General features: G+C 35.8%; 1 protein-coding gene across 7 annotated transcripts in view; it reads right to left on the bottom strand.

Moving 5' to 3' along the window:
- Positions 1-24,081, bottom strand: part of C2CD5 (C2 calcium dependent domain containing 5) — an 86,983-nt gene that overhangs the window by 8,301 nt on the left and 54,601 nt on the right. For 3 of the 7 annotated variants that reach the window (XM_037514230.2, XM_037514229.2, XM_037514233.2), the window contains 10 exons: positions 21,350-21,541; positions 20,165-20,351; positions 17,965-18,129; positions 13,433-13,573; positions 12,204-12,267; positions 11,754-11,815; positions 11,443-11,541; positions 10,428-10,517; positions 9,453-9,540; positions 8,131-8,217 (listed from right to left, as the gene is read on the bottom strand). In XM_037514230.2, the coding sequence (XP_037370127.1) occupies positions 8,131-8,217; positions 9,453-9,540; positions 10,428-10,517; positions 11,443-11,541; positions 11,754-11,815; positions 12,204-12,267; positions 13,433-13,573; positions 17,965-18,129; positions 20,165-20,351; positions 21,350-21,541 (1,175 nt within the window). Of the gene's footprint in view, positions 1-449; positions 501-4,380; positions 5,229-8,130; positions 8,218-9,452; positions 9,541-10,427; positions 10,518-11,442; positions 11,542-11,753; positions 11,816-12,203; positions 12,268-13,432; positions 13,574-17,964; positions 18,130-20,164; positions 20,352-21,349; positions 21,542-24,081 lie in introns of those variants that run through there. The other 4 variants (XM_037514232.2, XM_037514228.2, XR_005125791.1 and 1 more) reach the window with 3 other exon arrangements.

Below are 24,081 nucleotides of genomic sequence, written 5' to 3'. Positions count from 1 at the left end.
AATGTTGACAAACACATAAAGAAAATCATGAGGTGACTTATCTTTTATTGAAAAACTTTCTTTCTACTGGAAAGCCAAAGAATCATTTTTGTCAATATTGTTTCCATGTCTGATTTTGGCAATAAAACTTCTGATAACATGGGGTAGGGGGCACATTTGGGCCTAACAAGTTCTCCTTTTAAAAACAGTTAACATTCACTACTACTAATCTACAAAGATACTGTAAAAGAGTTAAAATTTAATTTTTAGAAGCTGAGGAACTATTAAAATGCTATCAAATTTAAATATTCATTTTTAATATTTTTAAAATTCAGTCTAACCACAGTAAAGCCACACTTGGGATCTACTCCATTTTGTCCAGTGCATTTCTCCGATGTCTGTATGCTTAGGCACCACCACACTAGAATTTAACACCTTGGGCGACTATTTGCTTAATTAGGCAAACTCACCTCTCTGTGCAGCTGGTATACCTGAGTTAGAACTTGCACTCTCCAGGTGTTCTAATAAGACAATATGAACAACATTAGCTTGGATGCTAAGTACAAGCCAGTATCTCTTCTTTGTTGTTTGTTAATACTCTCTATAAGCCAGATGAAGAGGAGGAAATCTCTATGGCTTCATTATAAAAGCAAACCAAATAGAAGTATTGAGGATTAGAACGCAGTTTCTATTGACATGTGAACTCTTGCTCAGTTGATAAATAACATGCCAAGAAGACTACTTGTTACTGCAACACAAAATGAGTGTCTGTACGGGCATGAGTGAATACAAACACAGTAACAAATGTAGTAGGATGAAAGCAGGATGTAAGAAAACTGGGTAGACAAGGGGTCAATGCACCGGGGAGAAAGTGAAATGACAGATGGGAGACTGGAAATGCTGGTGGAGAGGAGAGCCAGTGCTATGAAAACTGCACACAAGGCACTGCCCAATGTCTCACAGATAAACATAAGCCGCTAACCAGACTAATCCATTCCCTTGCCATAATGACTCGAATCCAAGCACTTTAGTCAACAGCTCCGTCTGTGTTATCAGTCTGTGTTATCAAGATTCTGTAGAGCTAACAAGTGACTGCTCACCACAGAAATAACTAGGAATTGCAAACTCCCTTTCCAGTAACCTCAGGAGAGTAGTACTGAATATTTTTCCTGATATTTTATATGTTTATTATAGATATTTAATTGTACAAGCTTAGCTAGTACTATAAAGATACTTCAAAATCTATTTTAATGTTCAGACTCTACCCTAAAAAAAACCCTATGGAAAACTGGGGTCATTTAAAAAAAAAAAAATTTACAAACTATGTAAGCACAAATTTTTTTGTCTCTGCCTAATGTGTTGATCTTTTGCTAATATTCTTAAATTAATAAGTTAAATGTTTCAAAGATAAGATTATAAAGATAAGTTCTGTACAGAATGTTTCTGCTAATTGGATGCCTTGGAAGTGTCTCTCAGACCCTCTTCCTCTTTTTATGAGGCAATTTGCTACTAATTGAGATTGCACAGCAGCTGACATTCCTCCTACAATATAGAGTTGCTGAATAAACGGTTTCACTAAGAAGGGTCCACAAAATGCCTTGACGTCATGGCCTCAGACTACAGATCAAGACTGGTGATTCCATCTTTGGAGGGAGTGAGGAGGCACTGCAAGCTACAGGATGATGACGAGACAGAACTGACCTTCAGAGGCTTGCCAGTCATCTCAGGGATAGCTCAGCACAGAAATGATCCCAGAGCAGAGCCTGGGATAAAATGGGGCATGCGCCAGACTCACCTATCGCAGGAAGGCCCCATGGCTCTCACAGCCATAGCAGTATAGACTTACAGAGTGTCAATCACAGAAAATACACTGGCATTAGGAATCATGTGAAATTTTTTAAAATGCAGGGATAGGGGAGAGAAAGCTAAAAAAAAGTGTGAAAATTACCGAAATGAAACTACCTTCTATACCTTGATATTATCTGGGTGTTATGGCATTCCCTAAGAGCAAATGTATATAATTTAATAGCAAATGCGTTTAAAAAGAGAGTGCTTAAACATGTAGGCAGTGTCTGCTTCCAGCTCTAAATATATCAAGTGAGAACAAAGGTATACAATGATCTATAAAATACTAGGGATTTAAAAAAAAACTAATGTCTTCGCAAAGACATAAATTGTTACATTAAACTGCCTTTTTAGGAAGGGAAGGGAAAGGGAGCTCTACTTTGGCCTATATAAATTTTTATGGGACTTGATTTTTCACTATGTATATTATTACTTTCCCAAAGAATTTTACAAAGAACAGGGAAGAGGAGAAAAAGCATGGGAAAATATTTATTACATGCTCTCAAACAGGAATGTATCTGAAATAAAGTCTAGGGAAAAAAAACTAAAATAACAGGTTTCAAACTAAGGGACGGCTGAGGGAGAAGTTACTGATCTCACGACAGGAGAGCAGGCCTGCCTGTAACAAGTTTGCTACGGGAGAGAAGGCTCGGGACATGCTGGTTCAGGCAACAGATACACATGGGCATGTCAGGGTGGTTTGGGGTCTAATGATCTCAGACGTTCAGTCAGTTGGGGCTTCAGAATACAGTTTGGCTTCCCAAATAATGGGATTTTATCTGAGTACTGACAGAGAAGGTTCTTCAATACAGTTGTCTGGCTTATTGACAACCTAGAAATTCTGGTTAAAAAGAAAGAAACAAAAGAATACTCAATCTCCAGGCCAACACTAAGACAATTTGTCTCATTAAAAAAAGTGGGGTAGGGGCCTCCTTGGTGGTGCAAGGGTTAAAGTCTCAGCCCTATCACTAGCCACTGTGGCCTGAGTTCAATCCCCAGCCAGGGATAACCCACATGGTGCAGCAGACCTCTCCTGTCTCCCCCACTGCTCCCCTCAGCAGCGTATTTTGGTCGATCTGCCTGTTCTGCTTCCCACTCTGTCTCTGGTGGATCCTCTCACCCTCCCACACATCTGGCCTGTACCCCGGTTCTTGTACAAATAAAAATAAATCTAAAAAAAAAAATTTATACTTTGTTTTTCTATTTAAGAATTTTCAATTTTAAGTAATTTTTTTTCAAAGATTTATTTATTTATACAAGCACTGGGTACAGTCAGAAGCGCGGGAGGGCAGAGAACAGAACAGGCAGACTGACGAAGTACACTGCTGAGGGGAGCAGCGGGTGGCAGGAGAGGTCTGCGCACCACATGGGACCCTCACCCAATGGCAGGGGATAGAACCGGCACTGCAGAGGCTGCGGGCAGCTTCGCAGCCCAGCGTTCAACCGCTCCGCCACAAGGGAGGCCCCAATATTAAATTATTATAATCAAAATCTGGTTTACAGTCTTGAGGCATTTACATCTGTCTATGTATTAATAATATATATACACATACATATAAATATACATACATATATATAGTGTATATATAAAAAGCTCTCAAATCTGACTTAAATGACTGAGTTAAGGTACAGAAACAGTCAGTATAAACTTCTAACACAATGGTACTCAAATATTCGTGGACTGATAATGAAATTGTCATATTACAATTATATTATTAAGACAAATGGATTCAATTTTGGATAGTCCACAAGGGGAAGCAATTCAACTATAAAACACAGATAAATTCATACATTAAATGACCAAGACAATGCATTTCTTTATCTGGGTCATTAGTTTCCCACCAAGGGTGTACAACATCCTAAATCATTTGTCTTTCTTCTTCAACCTCCTCCTTTCTTTTTCCTGCCTTTCGTTCCAGGCATCCAGCCCTCCCCTCATTCTCCTCCTTTATATCTTTTTTCCAAATACCCCCTACTTTCTGTCATAACCCAATTCAGTTTTCCTTTGCTTTTCACTTCCTCTTCCTCTGATTCTGAACTTCTCTACCATCAAGTTGCCAGAACCAAGTTAAGATTCCTTTACTCTGCTTCTCCACCAAGTGTCTTTTTCCCTCCTTCCTTCCCAGTTCTTAGATGAGTTTTCCACACATTTTCCTCTCTTTCCTTCCCCTTCCCCTCTCATTTCAAAAACTCCTGCTGATTGTTGTGGCCAACCAGTCAAGGGAAGAACATTAATTAGTGCTTTACTACTGTTGCTACCACATGGTCATTGTGACAAAAAATATTTTTTTAAAAAATCAGACATGTTAATAATTTTAGTTAGTATAAAAATTACATATAGTTGTAAGAATTCAGAACCATTAGTTAGCAGGAAAAAAAAATAAAAGCTAACTTTTATAATATTCACAGATGATACTTTTAATTACTAAATTGAAATGTGAGGAAAATAAGTTTTCAAAGTTAAACTGTCTTTTAAAATTGATTTAAATTTAACAAAAAGAAAAAGTAACTCAGACTATTAGAAAAATAAAAACAAAAACTTCTGCTTGTGAATACCTAATCTTGGAGTACAATGTTAAGAGTCAGCTTGTTTTCTTTGCTACTGAAATCCAGATTTTGACCTCTTCTTGGCCCACCAGTCAGCAGCCGCTGAAAGAGATGAGCGCTCCTGCCAGTTGATAGCTTATACCGCTGACCCTGAGGAAGTCACCCAGCAGAGAGCAAAGTCAAAGTACTACCAAGCCAGTATAAAACTTTTCTTCTAGATCACTTTCCTCTGACAGTACATGAGAATTAAAGTTGACTTAATCAAACCTTTTACAGCCTTAAATTCTCAGGATTTCAATGGAAACTACTGTCCTATCATCGATTAGATTAATATAAAGTTTTTGAGACTGATTTATAGTGGTATATAATTTCCACACAATGTCATTAATAAAATTTCTTAAGCCCCACAATATGGTGCCTACTGCCTCAAGTCTTATGTCTTTAGACATATATCCAATGTAATATGCTAACTTTGATTTTAAAAATTACATGCATAAAATTCTTGAGATTAACCACAGTCTATAAGAAAATCATTAATTTCTTTTACTATTTCACCCAGATAACATTCTTCAGATTCCACGTTTATTATATTTGCTCGAGCTCATGTTCTCTCTCTCTAATCATTTAAAGGAAATGTTGATATTAACTCCTAGAACAGATTATAAAACTGATCTGAAAAATTGCTACACCATCCTCTTTCTTATCACACACCTGCAGATGAAAAGAAGTAGTTCATGTTGATGCCACATTAGCTATGTTCCTCACCATATTTTTTCAACAAAGAATTTTGATGACCTTCACTTATTAGTGTCCTTTAAAGAAATTACTTAGGCTCAGCACTTTGTAATATTATAAATCTGAAAAAGCAAGGTAATCAGCAAGGTTACATCAAATCAACCATAAATTTGAGACTTAAATCAAACTATTTTGTTACCTTGAGAAACAAAACCAAATGTAACAAAACACAAGAAAAAACTGAACATGGATGGACAATTCAGGCCCAGCTTACTCTGTACAGTGAATTAAGATACATGTAGTTGGATAATTTTTCTCCACATAATAGTCACTCATTTTCAGTAACACCAAAAGATAAGGAAAGGTTTATCTACAAGTGAAAAGATGGAAATATTCATAAACACACTATGAACAGCTCTTGAAACTACTGTCAACATAAAAGGAATGAAAATTTTAACAGCCTATCTATGATAAGAACATGAAAAATCAATCAGAATTCAAAGCTTTCAGAATTTAAAAAGAAACAACTATCAGCTTACCCAACTGAGCAAACAAACTATAAAAATGGCGTGCTTATTTTCTTATCAGTATTATTAGTTGACTTTTGAGTCTCTTGTGGTTGCATATAAGAAAGTAGGTAAGTTTTTTGAGCATTTATTCCCAGCACTATTACCTGTCTTCTCTCCTGCCTGTTTCCTCTAAATTCATATGCTTAACTTTTTTCAGGTATTTCTCTTCTCTATTCAAAACCTTTCTTGATGTTACAATACTCACTTACTATATTCAAATTACAACACTATTATTATTACATTCTTTGGAGATCTTTTCAGAACCGATCCCATCCTCCAATCTTCCAAACTACATTGAGAAAACTCTTTCAAATATATTTAGTACAGCCCACAACCTCCGGAAAAGACTTGAGGAAGCAAAGACAATGAATAAGCATGCAACAGAAACCACAATTCAAAAAACAATTTACTGAAAAAGGTACAGATCAATGTTTTAGTGTATTGATGATTCTTAAATGTAATATTCAAGGAGAAGCACATAGGTCTTGCAGTTAAACAATGTAAAAAGTTTTATATACATTAACATCAGATACGATGATGGTGAGCATTACGATGACTGCAATGGTGGTGATGGTGATGATGATAGAGGTGGCATGATCTGATTCATTATTTTCAAACTTTTGAAACCCTTTCCTCAAAGTCACATGAACCATAAACTATGGAAACTTAAGGAAGCAGAATTTTAAAGACTAGCGGGAATCTTAATCCTTCCACATTTACAGATGAACACCTGAGGCATACAGAGGTTAACTGGCCTAAGTTCTTCTACTTCATCAGCAGCAGAACTGAGATGAGAACTCAGCTGTTGCTTCATTACACCACATCATGGCATCTCCACACTGCTTAAAATAAACTGCAGAAGTTTTAAATACTGTTCAGGTATGACTTATTCTGCTCAAATTCTTCTTTCCCTGCTCTTCAGTTCACAGAGTACTAGACATATATCCAATATACTAATGAACACATATTCTGAAGATACTGCAGAAATTAAAATTATAATATGGACACACAGGGCAAAATTACAGCATTGAATATTTTTGCAGATATCAGCAGATATTAACACAGAAGAAAGAATTAATAGGGACCGTAAGTCCACAGTACCTATTCCTTTAGAAAAGCAATACATGAAATTTTTATTCATTGGATTTTTGGTTCTGAACCCAACCCCGTCCCTTGCCACTACACCCCACCCCCAAAGTAGGGAAAGGATAAATGAAGTAATACTTAAAATCGGTTTGGAACTAACCATGCATGAAACATGAACTTCTGCAAAGAGCAGATGTTTGTTAAAAATTCCCATCTAGTCAGTTCTAGGAAGATTTCTGACAGTTCTGCTTTCTGTTCTGGAGGCTATATTTAACTTATAAATCTGAACTCAGATTATCTTTGGATTTGAATTTTCTTCTCTATTCTTTCAAGGAACTTGAAGTATGCTAAAAGTCTCTTTGGACTCCTAAATTAGAATTTTAATTTAGACAAAAAGGAAAGAAGACCACAGTTATCAGGTTAGAAAATTCAAAATCTGAAAATAGCTTATCTTCTTATCTTCAAGTGAGAGTCAGGATGTCTGCACTGACAGGCCTCGGACTGGTTTATTAATGACTCTACTGATCTATATGATATGTAATGTGAACATAAAACTATTTCTAATGCACTAGTTTGATATCAGATAAATAACTCACAAGCAGAAATCATGAAATAAGTCCACTTGTCTTAGAGAACAAAAAATTAGAAAAGTTATTTTGCTATTAAATTATAAATGCATCATTTCTCAGAATAAAAAAATCTAGGAAAAAAGGTATGTTTATTGTAAATAAATACAACAAAATAAGTAATTCTGAATTTTTTTATAAGAGTTGCAATGAAATAAGAAGAGAAGTGGTAAGAACAACCTCCCATTTTTCTACAAGGATTGTACAGATCTAAGTAGACTTATGGCTATAAGCAAAGGTACAATATTTTGCATGAAAAAATGAATCATCTTACAAGTATATAACAACTCAATTATAGCCATGACACACTTTCACACTTGTGATGGCCCCTCTCAAAATCTCCCCCTCTATTTTCCAAAGAAAGTAAGTATTCTGCCATCTATGAAAATCCAAACATTTTAATAAAAGCTTTGATTGTTACCGGAAAAAATTACCTGTTGTAAGTATCAAATATACCATGTTGTGAAAAGTTACTTTCAGGAAATCCAAATTTCTGAAAATAAAACTTTAGTACACTTGAGGTATAAGAATGGAATCATATGAAAAATTACCTTAATAATTTATGAAGAGACTGCTTGAGAAATTAAGGCGAACATTACCTTCTCCCCTTCATGAACATGAAGAAACATACAGTGAGGGAATGAAGAGTAAATCTTCATCTCAGATTAAGTAATACTGCCTACAATGAAGAAACACATAAAAGAAACTAGGACTTGCTTTTGCATTTCCCTTATTTAACCAACCTTTAGACGGTGGGAAAGGATGAGAAGGCAGTGAGTCTGAACAGAGTTCCAGTGGAAACTGCAGAAGTTCCTCATTATCTGTAGAGGCTTGAAAAGCAAAAAAGACACTAGTTATCTAGTAATAATCTACTGTTGACTTTCTGAAAATTAAGACTCTGGGGTGGCATGAGTATTCCTGCTCCCCTCTTTATTCTGCTTACTTCTCCATGGTTTTTCCCATGGGGACCCTTCAGCTGTACCATGCTGAGAATGAAGAGTATTGTGGTGAGGTTTGGAATGACAATGCATGTGAATCTCTTAGTAGCACACTGCCTTGAAAATTAACAAGCATTCAATAAGATGATTATTAGCTTACTCTTTGTGTCTTACTAGTTAGTAGCTCTGTGAATCTTAAGTTACTACCCATTGTCTTTGATATATATTTAAACTCACAATTATTTAATACATCTGTCTATCTGATATTCACTCAGTGTTGTATATGTAGAACCGTGTACAAGTCATCAAGTTAAACATTTTAGACTAACTGAATATTTTGTTTAGTCAGAAAATCATTAAACTTCATAAAATATACTCTTTCCCTCTCTTTTTCAGAAGACATAAATGGTTTTTAATAATTTGGGTTTCTCTGCAATATATTAACAATGGTTCTTTCTATATTTTATTTGATGGACAACTCTGAGACTCTGATGAGTACACTAGGACCTTTCTTAAGAAAAATAGATGATTTTCACCACCTTGAGTACGTTCCCAGATGCCTTGAAAACCTCTTTAGAGAGCCCAAGATAGGGACCTCCAAATTACTGCAAAATTAATGAACTATAACCTAAGTCCACAAAATAGCAGTACTCTCTATGTAAACATCAGTCAACCACTTCTTCATGTGTGAAAAATATTGAGTTAGTAGGGGGCCTCCCTGGTGGTGTAAGAGGTTAAGACACAACCTGTGGAGCCAGCCACAGCCACTGCAGCACAAGTTTGATCCCAGGCCAGGGAGCTACCCACATGGTACAGCAGACCTCTCCTGACTCGCCCGCTGCTCCCCTCAGCAGTGTATTTCAGTCAATCCGCCTGTTCTGTTGCCCACTCTGTCTCTGGTGAATCCTCTCACCCCCTACAACTCTGGCCTGTACCCCAGTTCTTGTATGCACAAATAAATAAATCTTAAAAAAAAAAAATATCAAGTTAGTAACATAGATATCTCATAAAGATAAACAGAAAATGTGGTCTTCAAGAGATAAGTTATTAATGGATTCTCCCTGTCCCCTGTATTTTATCACTGAAGTACAATGTAGGTGAACATGAACCATCCGTCATCAGTTTACCTCTTTGCAATGACTTTTCAACATGTGTTTTTGTGGTCTGTAAAGCCTGATTTTTGTCAAAAGTTATTGCAACTGCTGTGACTGTAACCTGGAATCATAAGAACAATATAATTAGCAAAATAACCACTGTCAAATTTACAACTTTTACCAATTTTTTAAAGAAAATTTACAAATCCTTTTTCAGAACCATGAACAACTTATACTAGCTGGCTGATGGGCCTAGCCTGGTTAACATTCTCAACCAGAATTACACATACCCTCTGATATTCAAACAACCAAGGTCAACATGTATTCTAAACCACAGTATTCAGAAGGAGCTCAAGAAACTTCTCTAAAAGATGGAGACTGGAGAAACTCCACATAAGCACACTTGCTACTGGACAGATCCCACAGCACACAGGTGGTCTACCTTTAGGTAACCAGAGTTCAGAAGAGCAAAATATACACCATGTGGTTGATTCAATCAAAGATTTGAAAGCAAAACAGTTTATCTACTGAAGGAAAAACTGTAATACTGAAACAAATAAAAGCCAGAAGTCTTTAACAACAGATTGAATCTCAGTGAAATAAGGTAGACAAAAAATACTGTTTGTTCTCACTTATATGAGTGTCTAAAACAAGCCACATTCATCTAGAGGAGGGTGTGGCTGCAGGATCTACATGGGGGAGAGGAAATGAAGAGATGTTTGTCACAGGGTATAAATTTCCAGGGATTTCATGTGCAGCATGGTGACTATAGCTAACAGTATAGCATGTGTGTAAAGTTTCTAAGATGGTATATCTTAATGTTCTTAACACCCCCCCAGTGGCAATTATTACATGAGGCAATGGAATTGTTAACTAGCTTTACTGTGGTAATCATTCCACTGTATACCTTTATCAGATCATCATGTTTGTGCACTTTAAGCATATACAATGGTATGTGTCAATTACATCTCAATAAAGCTGGGAAAAAACAGAGTGACTCTTAATTACCTGAATTAATTCATCTTCAGGCAGAGATACTGTAAAATTGACATGGCAAAGGCAGCAAGGGATCATAGACCGCAGTTTAAAATACAGGCTCTACAGAAGGAAAAAGAAAAATATCGGATGGTTTCACTTATAGCAGGAATATAGGGGAACCAAATAAAACATCAGTGTAAAAAAGAATTAATAGTATAAAGCACAACAAAGCAAAAACAGACAATTATAAATCAGAGACATATTGCAGGGGAGGAGGCGGGAGAGAGATCAGAGGGAAGGAGGGAGGAGCACAGGGGACTGAGGTGATGGTGCACGGGTGCATTGGTGAGGGAAACTCTATGGGGACTACACCTGAGGGGGTGGGGGGAAGCAAATATTGTTTAAAAATGAACAATGATGTAAAAAAAAAAAAAAAACTAGAGAAGTAGAGGAAACATTGAAGGCAAAGAGAACTCTATGAACAAAGGGACACAGATTTGGAAAGGTAGATGTTGAACACTAGCTGACTGGAGTACAGCTGTGCAAGGGACAGAGTAAGAGAGAATTATGGAAAAGTTGTTGAAGTCAGATTTATACTTCTTTAAAATCCTATTAAATGTGTGGGTTTTATTGTGCAAACAGTTACAAACAATAAAGATTTTGAACTATAAAAAAAATTTAAAAATACAGGCTCCATACAATAGAAAACATTCATAATATAATTTCTTTTATTTAAAAATTGGATAAAAACCCACTTTTTAATGCACATTTGGATACTTTAAAAGATTAAATCACAAAAGTTACAGGGGAAAAAAGACTTTAAAATTACACCATACAATAATTTTTATGAAGTTTAAATCTATGAAATAACTTAAAATATAATTATTTTATAGTTTTTTAAGTTAAAATGGAGAGGAAAACTTGAACACTTTTCTCATGGAGTTAAGATTGATATGCAAATAAAAATAATATTTCTGTAGTGTATTCCTGATAGACACTTTCCTTTTCTTAATTCTTAGTTTTAATTAAAATAGAACATTCCTACCTTGAGCAAATTTTCACAGAGATCATTAAAGTTCTTATTGAGAGCTTGATTAGTCAGGTTAAGGCTGCTTAATCGGATTACTCTTACTGATGTGAACATCTAAATATGGAGAGATAAAACATGTTATCTTATTTTTTTAAATTTAAGTACTGTAACAGTTGATAAAACAGCCAGTAATGAGCAATAATAACTAATGTGGCATGAAAAAGGATAACATTTTTCAATAATTTATTAAAAAATACGTATATTAAGAAGAAATTTGCTAAAAATAATTATATATATTTCCCAAAAATAAACAATGAAAGGTGTACCTGTATTTCAGAAGTCCAATTATTTATACCAGGCATAATTTCTGTATTGCAACTATAAAAGCCTGTCAAAATAAATCATAATTAAAGTTTATGGCAATATTTCATTTATTTTTGTGTTAAAGAATAGCATTTTTCAATTATTACACGAGGTTCTCCATGTATGAACCATTTATTATATTTTTGAAAATTAAATTTTTTTAACTCTGTAACTGCAGGATAGAATAAATTATCTACCTTTTTTCATGTTTAAGCATAAAAAGATTGAAAATTAGTTCCACTTAACTTCTAAGGTTAAGTATTTTTAAACTCTGTGTTTTCAGCTTTAGAGCAGCAAGCATGTGAAGGACATGACATTGATAAATCCTTTAGAATAAAGTTAGTACTACAATAATTAATGAAATATAATATACAAAGCTAATCTCATCTCAAAGGTAACTGTTTTTTGTTCACCTGAGGGAGGAGGAACATCAGTAAGTAGAGAATGTACATCTTCCATAGCATCTGTGTCATCAATCTGAAAATAAAAATTAAAGCTATTAAATAAGTAGTAAATATATAATCCTTTCAAATTTTTAAGAATTTTTTACGTTGTTATTTATTAAATAGAAATATAAGCATCAAGGAAAAGTAGGGCTATTTTCTCTTAAGTTAAATGTAAAACTTAAAAAACTTCTGTCATCTGTAAAAGCATTCCATCATATTACAAATACTTCTAAGTGAAATATTATTTATATAATAAATTTACTGAGTTTTTTAAAAAAGACCCTTTTCTCAAAACTTTTTGAGGGTATATTTCAAAAAACAAAAAAATTATAAGCAATGACATCAATTTTCTTGAATTAATAAAATGTAACTTTAAAAAAAACTTTTTACTAAAAACATAATTGCTCCATGAGAGACCTACATTGAGATAAATTTAACATATGCTTGAAAAAATAAGTCCAAATCCTGTTCTCCTACATTATGATACTCCAATGTGAGTATCCTGGCTCTGTGAAAATACCTGGCTGGACCTGATCGAATCTCATGCCTACATCTCAGTTTTAAGTTCTAAAGCACACTCTCCAAGTCCCCTCAAATCACCCTTTGGATTTAAAGAATCACTTTTGCTTCTTCATTGGAGCTACCCACATTTTCAAGTCAATACTCCCTGAAATCCATCCCACATCTCAAGCCTTATCCAACCACAAACCTGTCTTTGTCCCATTGCTTCCTGAATCTGCACCTTGCCCTTGGTCTCCTGCCACATTTGATGCACCTCTGTTCTCCACTGAGCCAGGATCTTAGGGTTGGACAGACCAGCAATGCTCTAGACTAAACTTCAGCTAACGCTTAAAATCATCTGCAGAATTTGTTAAGCAGATTCCTGGACCCCACCCCAGATAATACAAAAAGAATAGTTCTTTAATTTCTAATTTAAATTCATTCAAGTCCACAGAAATAGCTCTAAAAGTTTACCATTTTAATTTTATTTGAACCCATACATTAACTTTTCCATGTGCATAAAATATACTACCAAGTTGATATTTTCAAGTTTGTTGCAATAACTATAATAAAATATTCTCTTGATAGCTATAATAGTTGCAAAGACAAGAAAGTATCACACCAATTTAGCATGTGACTGTAACAATGCACATCTTCTTTCAAAAACCTGAAGAAATTTGTTCAGTGCAATATACCTCCAAAACAAAAGCGTCTTTTTTTCCGTGTGAAAGGTCCAATTCTGTAACCTCATCAGAGCTTTCTGACTGAGATCTCAAAAGTCTTGAGCGCTGTCTAGGTTCTGGTATAGGTGATCCTATAATCTCTTCAGTTATCTCCTAAAAGAAAAATAACCTGGTTTATATCATATTAGACAGTCTTTTTTCAGTTGGGTTTTAAACTGTTATATTAATAGGTAACAAACTGAAGCTGGGGAAAGTCTGTACAATATATTCATAGCCTATATTTAAGTCTAACCTCTATGACTAATTAACTTTTTATAGAGCACATAGGTACTTCCTTTAATCAGTAATAGCACCTTGATGCACTTATCCAGAAACATATAGAACTGTCACAGACACACAGATACAGCAAGGAAATACTAGAATCTAATGTACACAGCAGACACTACAATGAATAATGGAATTGGCAGTCCTTTCAGCTCAGAGGTATTTTCTACATAGCATTTTAAAGTTCTAAGAGTCCATGTCCTCGGGCCTCCCTGGTGGCACAGGGGGTTGAGTGCAGCGCTGTGAAGCTCTCTGCAGCTTCTGCACCATGAGTTCGATCCCTGGCCAGGGAGCTACTCACATGGTGCAGCAGATCTCCTGACTCGCCCGCTGCTCCCCTCAGCAGTGTACTTCAGTCTATCTGCCTGTTCTGTTCCCCACTCTGTCTCTGGTATATCCTCTCACCTCCCATGCATCTGGCCTGTACCCCAGTTCTTGTAATCATAAATAAATAAATCTTTAAAAAAAAAAAATTGGGCCTCCCTGGTGGTGCAAGGGGTTAAGCACTGCACTATGAAGCAATCCGCAGCCTCTGTAGCACGAGTTCGATCCCTGGCCGGCCAGGGAGAAACCCACATAGCGCAGCAGACCTCTCCTGACTCACCTGCTGCTCCCCTTAGCAGTGTATTTCAGTACATCTGCCTGTCCTGTTCCCCACTCTGAAACTGGTGGATCCTCTCACCCCCCGCATCTCTGGCCTGTGCACCAGCTCTTGTATGCATAAATAAATAAATCTTTAAAAAAAAAAAAAAGGGCCTCCCCTGGTGGCACAGCAGTTGAACGCTGGGCTGTGAAGCTGCCTGCAGCCTCTGCAGCACCAGTTCGATCCCCAGCCACCGGCGAGGGTCCCACACGGTGCGAATGACCTCTCCTGCCGCACCCACTGCTCCCCTCAGCAGTGTATTTCGTCAGTCTGCCTGTTCTATTCCCCGCTCTGGCTCTGGTGAATTCTCTCACCCTCCAAGGCTTCTGACTGTACCCAGTGCTTGTATAAACAAATAAATAAATCTTAAAAAAAAAAAAAAGAATACATATTAAAAAAAAAAAAGATTTATGTCCTCAAATAGGATTCTGATCTCTTATATTTTTTTCTAATCCAGTGGTAACTTTTCAAAGTGCCACATAATAAAATGTGGAATATGTGTAAGTATATTTAACACTTATATTTTGCATGTATTCAATGTGCAACTTATTAAGTTAAATAAACTTTGGTAGTTAGCAATAATAATCTTTTCGAGGTCAGTGTGTGGTATGAAACCTGTAAGAATTCATTTACTTTTATGTATTGTATAGCCAAAGGCCAGAACTAACTAGAAGTTCTAAATACCTGTTGGCCACAAAGAGTATCAGGAAATATGGATCTGTAAGCACAAATACAAAAGACATAGTCTATCATTGCTGAAAGAGAGCTATCTTTAAAAAGGAAAAAAAAGGAAATTGTCAGAGAAAGATTTTCCAACATATAGTTTCAAATGTTCATTGCAGAAGAATGCTAGTATATACCCTATATAAGACTAGCACCACACAGCTTTATGACATAGCTATCTATAGACAGTATAAATGGATACTTTCACATCTGTGTATCTTATTTGCACACAAGTCAAGCTGTCCTCTATCTGTGTGACAGGATACCTTATGGTAATAACTGCACCAGTGAGGACGAGCTGCAGTTCAGAGGCACCCACCTGAGTGAGGAGTCTGTCCAGGTCAGTTATTTGACTCACAGTGTGATGTTCTTCCCACTAATGCCACACATCTTTTTATAGTGTCAAAGCAATTTAAAATCACTGTATCATGCACCTAACAAATATAACTCTCCAGTATTTAATATATCTTAAATTCATAATGATGTTGCATCACTGGTACTGCCATTCTAAATGTTCTACACTGCTTTTATACCTTTGGATGATTGAATTTTCTGCATTTCAGTAATGCTGAACCTCAGCATTAGAAACACTATTCAATGTATTGAGAAAGAAATCCAATAGCAGCATTCACATAGTGGGGACTATCTTCCTAAGAAAAGCAACACTGTGATCCACAGTGAGGGCATACATTGTTTAGAAAATTGAAAAGAGGACCTCCCCTGGTGGTGCAGGCAGTTGAGTGCAGTGCTTTGAAGCTGTTCGTAGCCTCTGCAGCACTGGTTCGATCCAGGCCAGCCAGCGAGGGTCCCACATGGTGGGGCGGACCTCTCCTGTCTCACCCGTTGCTCCCTTCAGCAGTGTATTTCGTCAGTCTGCCTGTTCTGTTCCCCGCTCTGTCTCTGGTGAATTCTCTCACCCTCCCGTGCATCTGGCCTGTACCCCAGTTCTTGTATAAATGAATAAATATATCTTAAAAAAAAATCGAAAAGAAAGCAATGATATGAGTATCATATCATGTAGGAAGCTGGTAATTACCCTCATACCTTGGCTTTGTCAAATAAATTCTGAGATGTTATGCTAAAAGACTATTAGAGTCAAGAGCTATAATTAAAAAAAAGAAATTATAAGATTCACAAATTGATTACTCCTTTTGTGGAAACACAGTTATACTCCATATAATGAAATCCATATATTCTGAAATTTTAAAAAATCATAAGATTTATTCCCTCCTCTAAAAGATAGCAGTAAAGTAAAAGCTCAATAAATATTTATTGAATGAAGTAGCATAAATCATTCTATTTAAATATGTCCCTGTCATCAAGGGGCTTGTGTGGTAGGAAATGAAGAGAGACATGTGAAACCTCATCAATACTATGTCCCTGGCACTATGACAAAAGCACAGGCAGGTACAACAGGCACACAATGAGGTGGAAAGGGGCCAGTTCTCCCTGTGGTAGATCAGGATGGAATTAGAGTTACCAACACTACTAAGAAACAGGGTTCAGTTCACACTGTAAAACTGATCATTGAGTCCTAACATACAGTTTTCAAATCATTCTCCCCAATGGACATCAACAGTAGATATTCAAATATCAACCTACAATTACAAAAGAAAAATAACATACTGCAATACAAGCAGTCAGTGCAGTGTTGCAATGGAAAACCTTAATTTAACAAAGATGGTTTTCAAGTATTTATGTATGAACACTTCGATATTTTTATTGAATTTAAAGCAGCTCTATAGCAGCACTGTTCAACAAAAATATAAAGCAAGTCTTAAGGTAATAAAGTAAAAAATATGGTATCAATTTAAAAAAAAAAAGTTGTTTTAAACTCAATATATCCATTTTCAACATGCTATCTATCCAAAAACACATTCATGAGGTATTTCACTTTCCTTTTTGTACTAAGCTTTCAAAATCCACTGTATATCTTAAACTTACGATACATCTCAATTTAGATCAGCCACACATCACATGCTCAATAACCACACACAGCCAGTATCTATCACATGGAATAGCACAGCTCTAGCTAAAAACTTTAAAATTCCTCCTAGTTTAACAACTTTTCTAGAAAGTAGTGAATCTGAAGCTAGAATTCAGCTGCACACTATTCTAGAAGACCAACCAAAATTCACTATATACACAAAATTAAATTCTAATAAAAATGTTACTAATGTTGGCCACTTTCATTTTACTGAAGCATTTAATTATCAGAGACTCATAAAAACAAACAGCTTCCCTCTAAGGCCAGCGGCACTCTCACTGCCTTCACACTGTGGCCATCAGGCTTCAGTAGAGCAGGTAGCACTGGGAGAGCTACTCCACTTTGATGAGAAGACGGACCATGGAAATAACTGGTAGGAAAATTATAAGAAGCTAAAACTGGAAAACTGTATTTTTTTCACATTTTTACTGTAGATAAGCAATCCTTTTTCCAAAAAAAAAATTAGACCATTCTAGTCATTCAATGAGGATTGAGAGGCTACTACCAGGAAAAAATGCCCGAGGCACTAGGAAGACAATCCTGGTGGAGCTTTATTCTACTGAGAGTAACAAGCAATAGACAAAATTCAAAACTACAAACACAGATACACAGATATGAGTAACAGAAAACAATAAAACACTTAGGCAGATAGAATGTATCAAAAGTTGACAGCAGAATTATAATAAGGGCTGTTCCCCCTAAGAAGGAGACAGCTGAGCCAAGATATAAAGAGCAGTGAAAGGATGAATCATGAGGAGAGCCCATCTAAATAAAAAAATGTTTTATGTTCAAAAAAGATCATCTAAAAATAAAGTAATAACTAAACAACAACTTAATGTATCCACAGTGTAGATGTATTTTACTTACTGGAGGATTGATTTCATATAACTCTTTGTTCTTAGCAATCGTGTCATTGATCTTCTTTTGCATATGAGATATATGCTGTTCATATGAGCCATCGTTAGGAGTCTTTCCGGCAATCTGAATACCACCAGGCGTTGGTAAAGCTGCTAAGTATACACCTGTGGCCGACTTGTAAACATAATGGAGAAGAAATCAGAAAAAAAATCTAAAGAATAATGGTTATTGGGTTTCCTTGGTGACCTAAGGGTTAAGTCTCAGTGCTATCACCACTATTGCCTGGCTTGAGTTGGATCCCCGGCCAGGGAGCAACCCACATGGCACAGCAGACCTCTCCTGTCTCGCCCGTTGCTCCCTGTAGCAGTGTATTTCTGTAAATCAGCCTGTTCTGCTCCCCACTCCATCTCTGGTGAATCCTCTCACTCCCCACCCCCTGCACCTCTGGCCTACACCCCAGGTCTTCTATGCAAAAAAAAAAAAAGTCATTAAGTTTTCACATTTGGGAATACTAGGAGGAGGAGCCCTGCAGGGAAAAGTTCCTCAGCATCAGTGTATGCACAGGATATATGTGGGAAGGCACAGAAAAATCTAACCAGCAACAAGGTTGGCTGCTTCTGGTACAGACCCTGGCAGGTAAGGGACAGTAGCAAACTTTCAAACTTTTTACCTTATGATTGTAAGAAATAAATTTATTGAAAAAAATAGTTTCTAAAAAGTAAGTTTTTCATGAATAAATATATAATCTACCTTTTAAGTGGCAAAGTAAGGGGAAACATTTACAAAGCAATGTGAAATCCAGAAAGGATAAGAAATTCACTCAAGATCACAGTCAACAAATGTGCAAGAAGAGATCTGAATCTGCTTCTCACTCTGAATCCACAAATTTTACACTACACCAGCCCACCCCCATAATTACTAAGATGAAAACTTTACTTGAGTCAGATTTAAATATTTAATTAAATGGTTATTAGTATTATTATTAAATGACTACAGTACTGCATACCATCAGTACTGGGAAATGATTAAGGGAAATGCAAACCAAGATAATATGTGCATGTGTGGGTATGTGTGTGTGTGTGTGTGTGTATATATATATATATACACACACACATACCTATGTGCATGTATGCTGACATGTTTATATAGCAAAGCAAAAAATATATAGAAATATAGATATCAAATTATTAACATCAAAAGTGAAATGGGGAAAAGAGAAAACAAGTTTTTTACCTCTGGATATTTTACATTTTCATATTTTTAAATTATCACTTGCCAGTTTTGCTGAAGTCCATCCTAAAAGGAATCTAACACTATGATGAAGTCTGTGCAGTATATGGAACTGCTCTCCAAGAGCTCTCCTGTTTGTGATTAGTGTCCATCCTGCATCATGCCCCAGACTAGGCATGACCTCCGTGCCTACTGCACTCTCCTGAACTGCATTCATTAATGAGACAACCAGTTCAGAATGGGCGAGAACACAAAACCTCTGGAAACAGATAGGCCTGGGCCAGAAAAACCAGTTTGAAAAATGTAACTGTATTGCTTCGGACAACTCTCAACCTATCACAGCATCCTTTTCTCCTCTTGTAAAGCAAAGATAATGCACATTCCTGTGGAGCAGCACAGTGCCACTCAGCAGAGATTAGCCATCATGGAAGCTACTCTAGAGACTTTGAGATTTAAGTGCACAAGTAAAAACACAGTGCCATAAGCATCACTGATGACCAAGAAGGGAAAGATGAGTAAGAATCAGGAAAGGTAGTATTGAAAGCAGCAGTGAAGGATTATACCAGGTTACTGACTATTATCTGGGGCTCAAACAGCCTAAGAGTTTGCTACAGCTGGCACAACATATTATAAGCCTTTGAATAAGTACTTAGTTCCTACAGGCATGCATTAATAACTAACCTTGTATTCAGCCCAAATTGCATATTAATGTTACATTCTCACTATTAAGCAGGAGAGTGTTCAACCAATCAACAATAAACACCTTTTCCCCCAAATTAATGTAAATGTTAACTATTTTAATTAAAATCATATTACTTCCTTTAATCATCAGAATTCTCTTTTGATAAGAAACTGTGATACCTAATCAGTTTATCATCACCATACAATTATCCCCTACATACAGAAATTTACACATTTGCTCTTATACAAAATCTACACTGCAGAAATCACAAAACAAAACCAAAACATCTAAACTTACCGCTAAGCCCATTAACATATTTTCACCCACTGTGATCTGAATTCTGAGTCCAAATAATGCATTCATTCCTTTGAGTTTTAGTTTATTCATTAGCTGAGTATGCACTTCATATTCCATAAATGGTAACAAATTACTGATAGCTGTGGCATTTGCTTCTGCCTGTGCTTTCTTTTTTAAGCGACATAACCTGTAATGAAAGTAATTTAGTAAGAGAATGGTATTCTTGATATACCTTAAGAAATATCCAATATTTAGAACTTTCTTAAAGTGAGACAATATTTAATTGTTTCAAATGAGTTTATTAAGTTATATCAATAATCTTTTCCATCACCTATTCATTATACAGGCTTCTGCTAAAAGTCACAGTTCAATAAACAAAAAGAAAAAAATCTCAGGGCCTTCCTGGTGGTGCAAAGGGTTAAGTCTCAGCATTATAAAACAATCAGCAGCCACTGAAGCACGAGTTTGATCCCTGGCCAGGGAGCTAGCCCACAAGGTGCAGCAGACCTCTTCTGTCTTACCCACTGCTCTCCTCAGCAGTGTATTTCTGTCATTTTGCCAGTTCTGCTCCCCATTTTGTCTCTGGTGAATCCTCTCACCACCCCCCCCCAACATCTCTGGCCTACACCCTAGCTCTTGTGTGCATAAATAAATCTTAAAAAAAACCTCAAACTCTTAGAAATGAAATAAATATTGACCAAAATTACCAGAGAATGTAGGTTTCATAACTGCATGCAATCATAAAAAACTATTTTGTTTTGGGGGTATTGAAAAATCTAATAAATTTGAATTTCCCACTTTGTAACTTCAAGGACTACACAAAAGGGCCCTACAATAAACTAAGTCTCCAAAAGTCTATACTTTAATGATGAGGGTGTAATACCATTCAAGCATACTGAGTCACATCCCTCGCTTTCAAGAAGCTAATTATCTCTGTGGTAATAAACACTTGTACAGAACTTAAATGCTTAAATGTTTAAACTGCTTTTGCATTTAAACTTAGCATTTTATAAAGATAGTATTTTTCTTCCCGATTTCACTTATGATAAAATACAAGGCACAGAATTGCCCATCCTGCCCAAGACATGCAGCTAGGAAACAGATAGATATTTGGAAATAAAGGGCTATTTCCAGTCATACCCCATACTCTTTCAGGGACCCCAAATATTGTTTCCACAAACATACCTGGCCTGAATAAGACAACCTTTCCCAATAACTGTGGCATCTACTGGGAGGTCTATTGTGGTAAAGAGAACATCAGGGACTTTTTGTTTCCTGCAGTTATAGCAATAGGTGAGATGAGCTGGAAATGGCATATTCAGTTCATCATATGGTATATGGCAGAACCCACAGCCTGCAGGCAGGTTTTCTTCTAGCCTATTTGAATACATTGAGAAAAAATGTTAAGGCTTTTTGAAAATGTTTCAAAAACATACATTACATATATAGTACTTGCATACAAACTACACCACACTTTCCTCCACAGTAGATAAGAGTACCAACGTGACCAAAAAGAATTAGTAATGACTATGAAATCAGAACCATATACTTTCTTTTGAGAGGAAAAGCTTATACAATTATAAAATCATTTTGCATCAATGCATATGTTTGATGACTTATCACCTAACAAAAACTATTATACCAAGGTTTTCACTTTGGTATTCAACACAAAAACAAGTGGTTGGATAGTAAAGGTTTATCTCCCTACTGGCTAGAAAATATAAGACAAATACAATCATAAAAAATTTCCTAAGCAAAAACTTTAGCCAATCTACCAATTTGAAAAAACATTAAGATTATAAACAAATATATCTACAAAGAAAAAAAGTACATGAAAAATAGACAGATCTATACTCTGTATAATCTCCAAAGACTGTTTGAACATTTCTGAGAAACCAAACACCTGTGTTTCATAAACAACATATATATAAACCACATGCCTCTTAGTCACTGTAAATGTTTGTTGTAACATGCTATTTATAAATTCATTTTAGAATGATTATTTTTTCATTCATTTAATTAAAGGAAACTAGGAGAACAGGAATGGAAACAGAGAGAAGCTACATGCAGAAATCCAGACTCTCATACAAACCATCTTCTGGGGCTCTGGAAAAAACATGGTTTCTCAGTTCTTTCTAGTAAGTATTCCTTTAGTAGTATTCTAATAAAGTAGTCCTTTAGAAGTTGGAACTTGCCAAGCATACACATTTTTTTCAAAAAGGGAAAGGAAACTCACAGGACACCTTCCTGGAAGCCTAGAAGCAAGGCTTTCTGCAGATTCTGCACATACATTATTTCACTGAATTTACACACTAACTCTCTAACTCAAATTACTGCCAGATATTATTCTTTTATTGCTGAGATGGCATTCTCTGTATTAGAAGAAATGGGAAATCAGCAGATCTGAGTGAATTTGTGCGAGCCTGAGCAAATCATTTAACTTCTCAGAGCTACCTCTATGAAACAGGAATAACAGTATCTATCTAGAAAGATTCCTTTTATTTTTTAAAATTAAGGAAGAAAAGGAATGCCCAGCAGACAGCGACAAGAATTATTCTACTTTGCCTGAAACCTACCTGAGATGCTAAGCAACTTGCTCAGTCATACTAAGAACTGAGCAGCAAACTTCATCTTTAATTTCAATTTGAATCCAAAGCCCAAGTATTATGAGGGGTCACAAAAGGATGAGAACTGGAGCAGTTTTTAACTAAACAACTGACACAAATTTGAACTTAAGTGGTGTAACTTGTTAAGAAATAAAAAATAAAATGGCATTTTTGAAAGCATTTGAAATTTGCAATGTACAAATGGGACTCTCTGAATAGTGATATCACAGCGAATTTTCCTCTTCTACTCTCATAATTTTCAAGTTTTCTCAAGGAAACCCTAGTACTTCTTTAGCAGAAAAAAAGGGGTTTTTGTCTTTTACAAACAGATGGCATCTGTTACTCTGGAGAGCCACATCAAAGAATTCACTGTATCTATGCAAGTCACAGTACAAAGGAAAAAAAAAGCAAGCTGCATGGGACAGGTCACTGCTACATTGGCTTCTCTGTGCTCAAGAATGAAATCAACTGTGAAAGAACTCTCCTGCTGCACTAGGACAACTCACTGGAGAAGTCAGTTTTTCGATAGAATATTCCAGTTGTTTAATATACTTCAAAATCGACCACCTTCACCTTCCTATTTATGATTTTAATGTCTTGGAATATAATAGGTCAAAGTTCACTTTTAATACCACCAGAAGAAGAAACTGACCAATATCTTCTGTTTGCCTCCCAAACTGAAAAAATCTTTTTTATTATATAAAGACTTGCAAATGTCTAGTATATCTGGTCTGACAAAGAATATCTTCGCTTTTTTCCTTATTAAATACTAATGTAGTAAATACTGGGGAAAAAGCAAGTATGTACACTGGGGGATAAGGGACAATTAAAATTTACATTATCCAGGTAGACTGTGATACGAAACTACTCATTTTCTCTCTCCATCCATCCATCCATTCTGATACTTCATCTGCTTGTGAAAAGCAGATTAAAGAGACCATGAATAAAATAAACTGAAAAGCAATCTCATTCCATCCAGTGTTTTCACTTCACTATTACATGTATTACAGCCATACTTCACTGTTTATAAAGCTTTTATATATAATTTTGGTAAAATACATTGCTTTATTTTACTAAATTAAGAATTTTCTTTGTAAAAATTTTTCACGACCTTTTTCTGTTTTGGAGGTGAGACAAAAGGAAAGGAAAAGTCAAATAAAATAAATTATTTCTCTACTGTGCCAAACTAAAAACTGTATACTTGAAATTCTTCATTCGGTAGTTATTTATGTCATAGTTATATATGACACTTATCAAGACACTGAAAAAAATAAAACATGCAATAAAGTGCAGAATCCAAGACTTCTTTGT

Source organism: Talpa occidentalis, unplaced genomic scaffold, assembly GCF_014898055.3.
Source record: "Talpa occidentalis isolate TD23 unplaced genomic scaffold, MPIMG_talOcc4v2.1 talOcc4.16, whole genome shotgun sequence".
NCBI lineage: Eukaryota > Metazoa > Chordata > Mammalia > Eulipotyphla > Talpidae > Talpa > Talpa occidentalis.
This window is presented reverse-complemented; position numbering and strand designations above follow the sequence as displayed.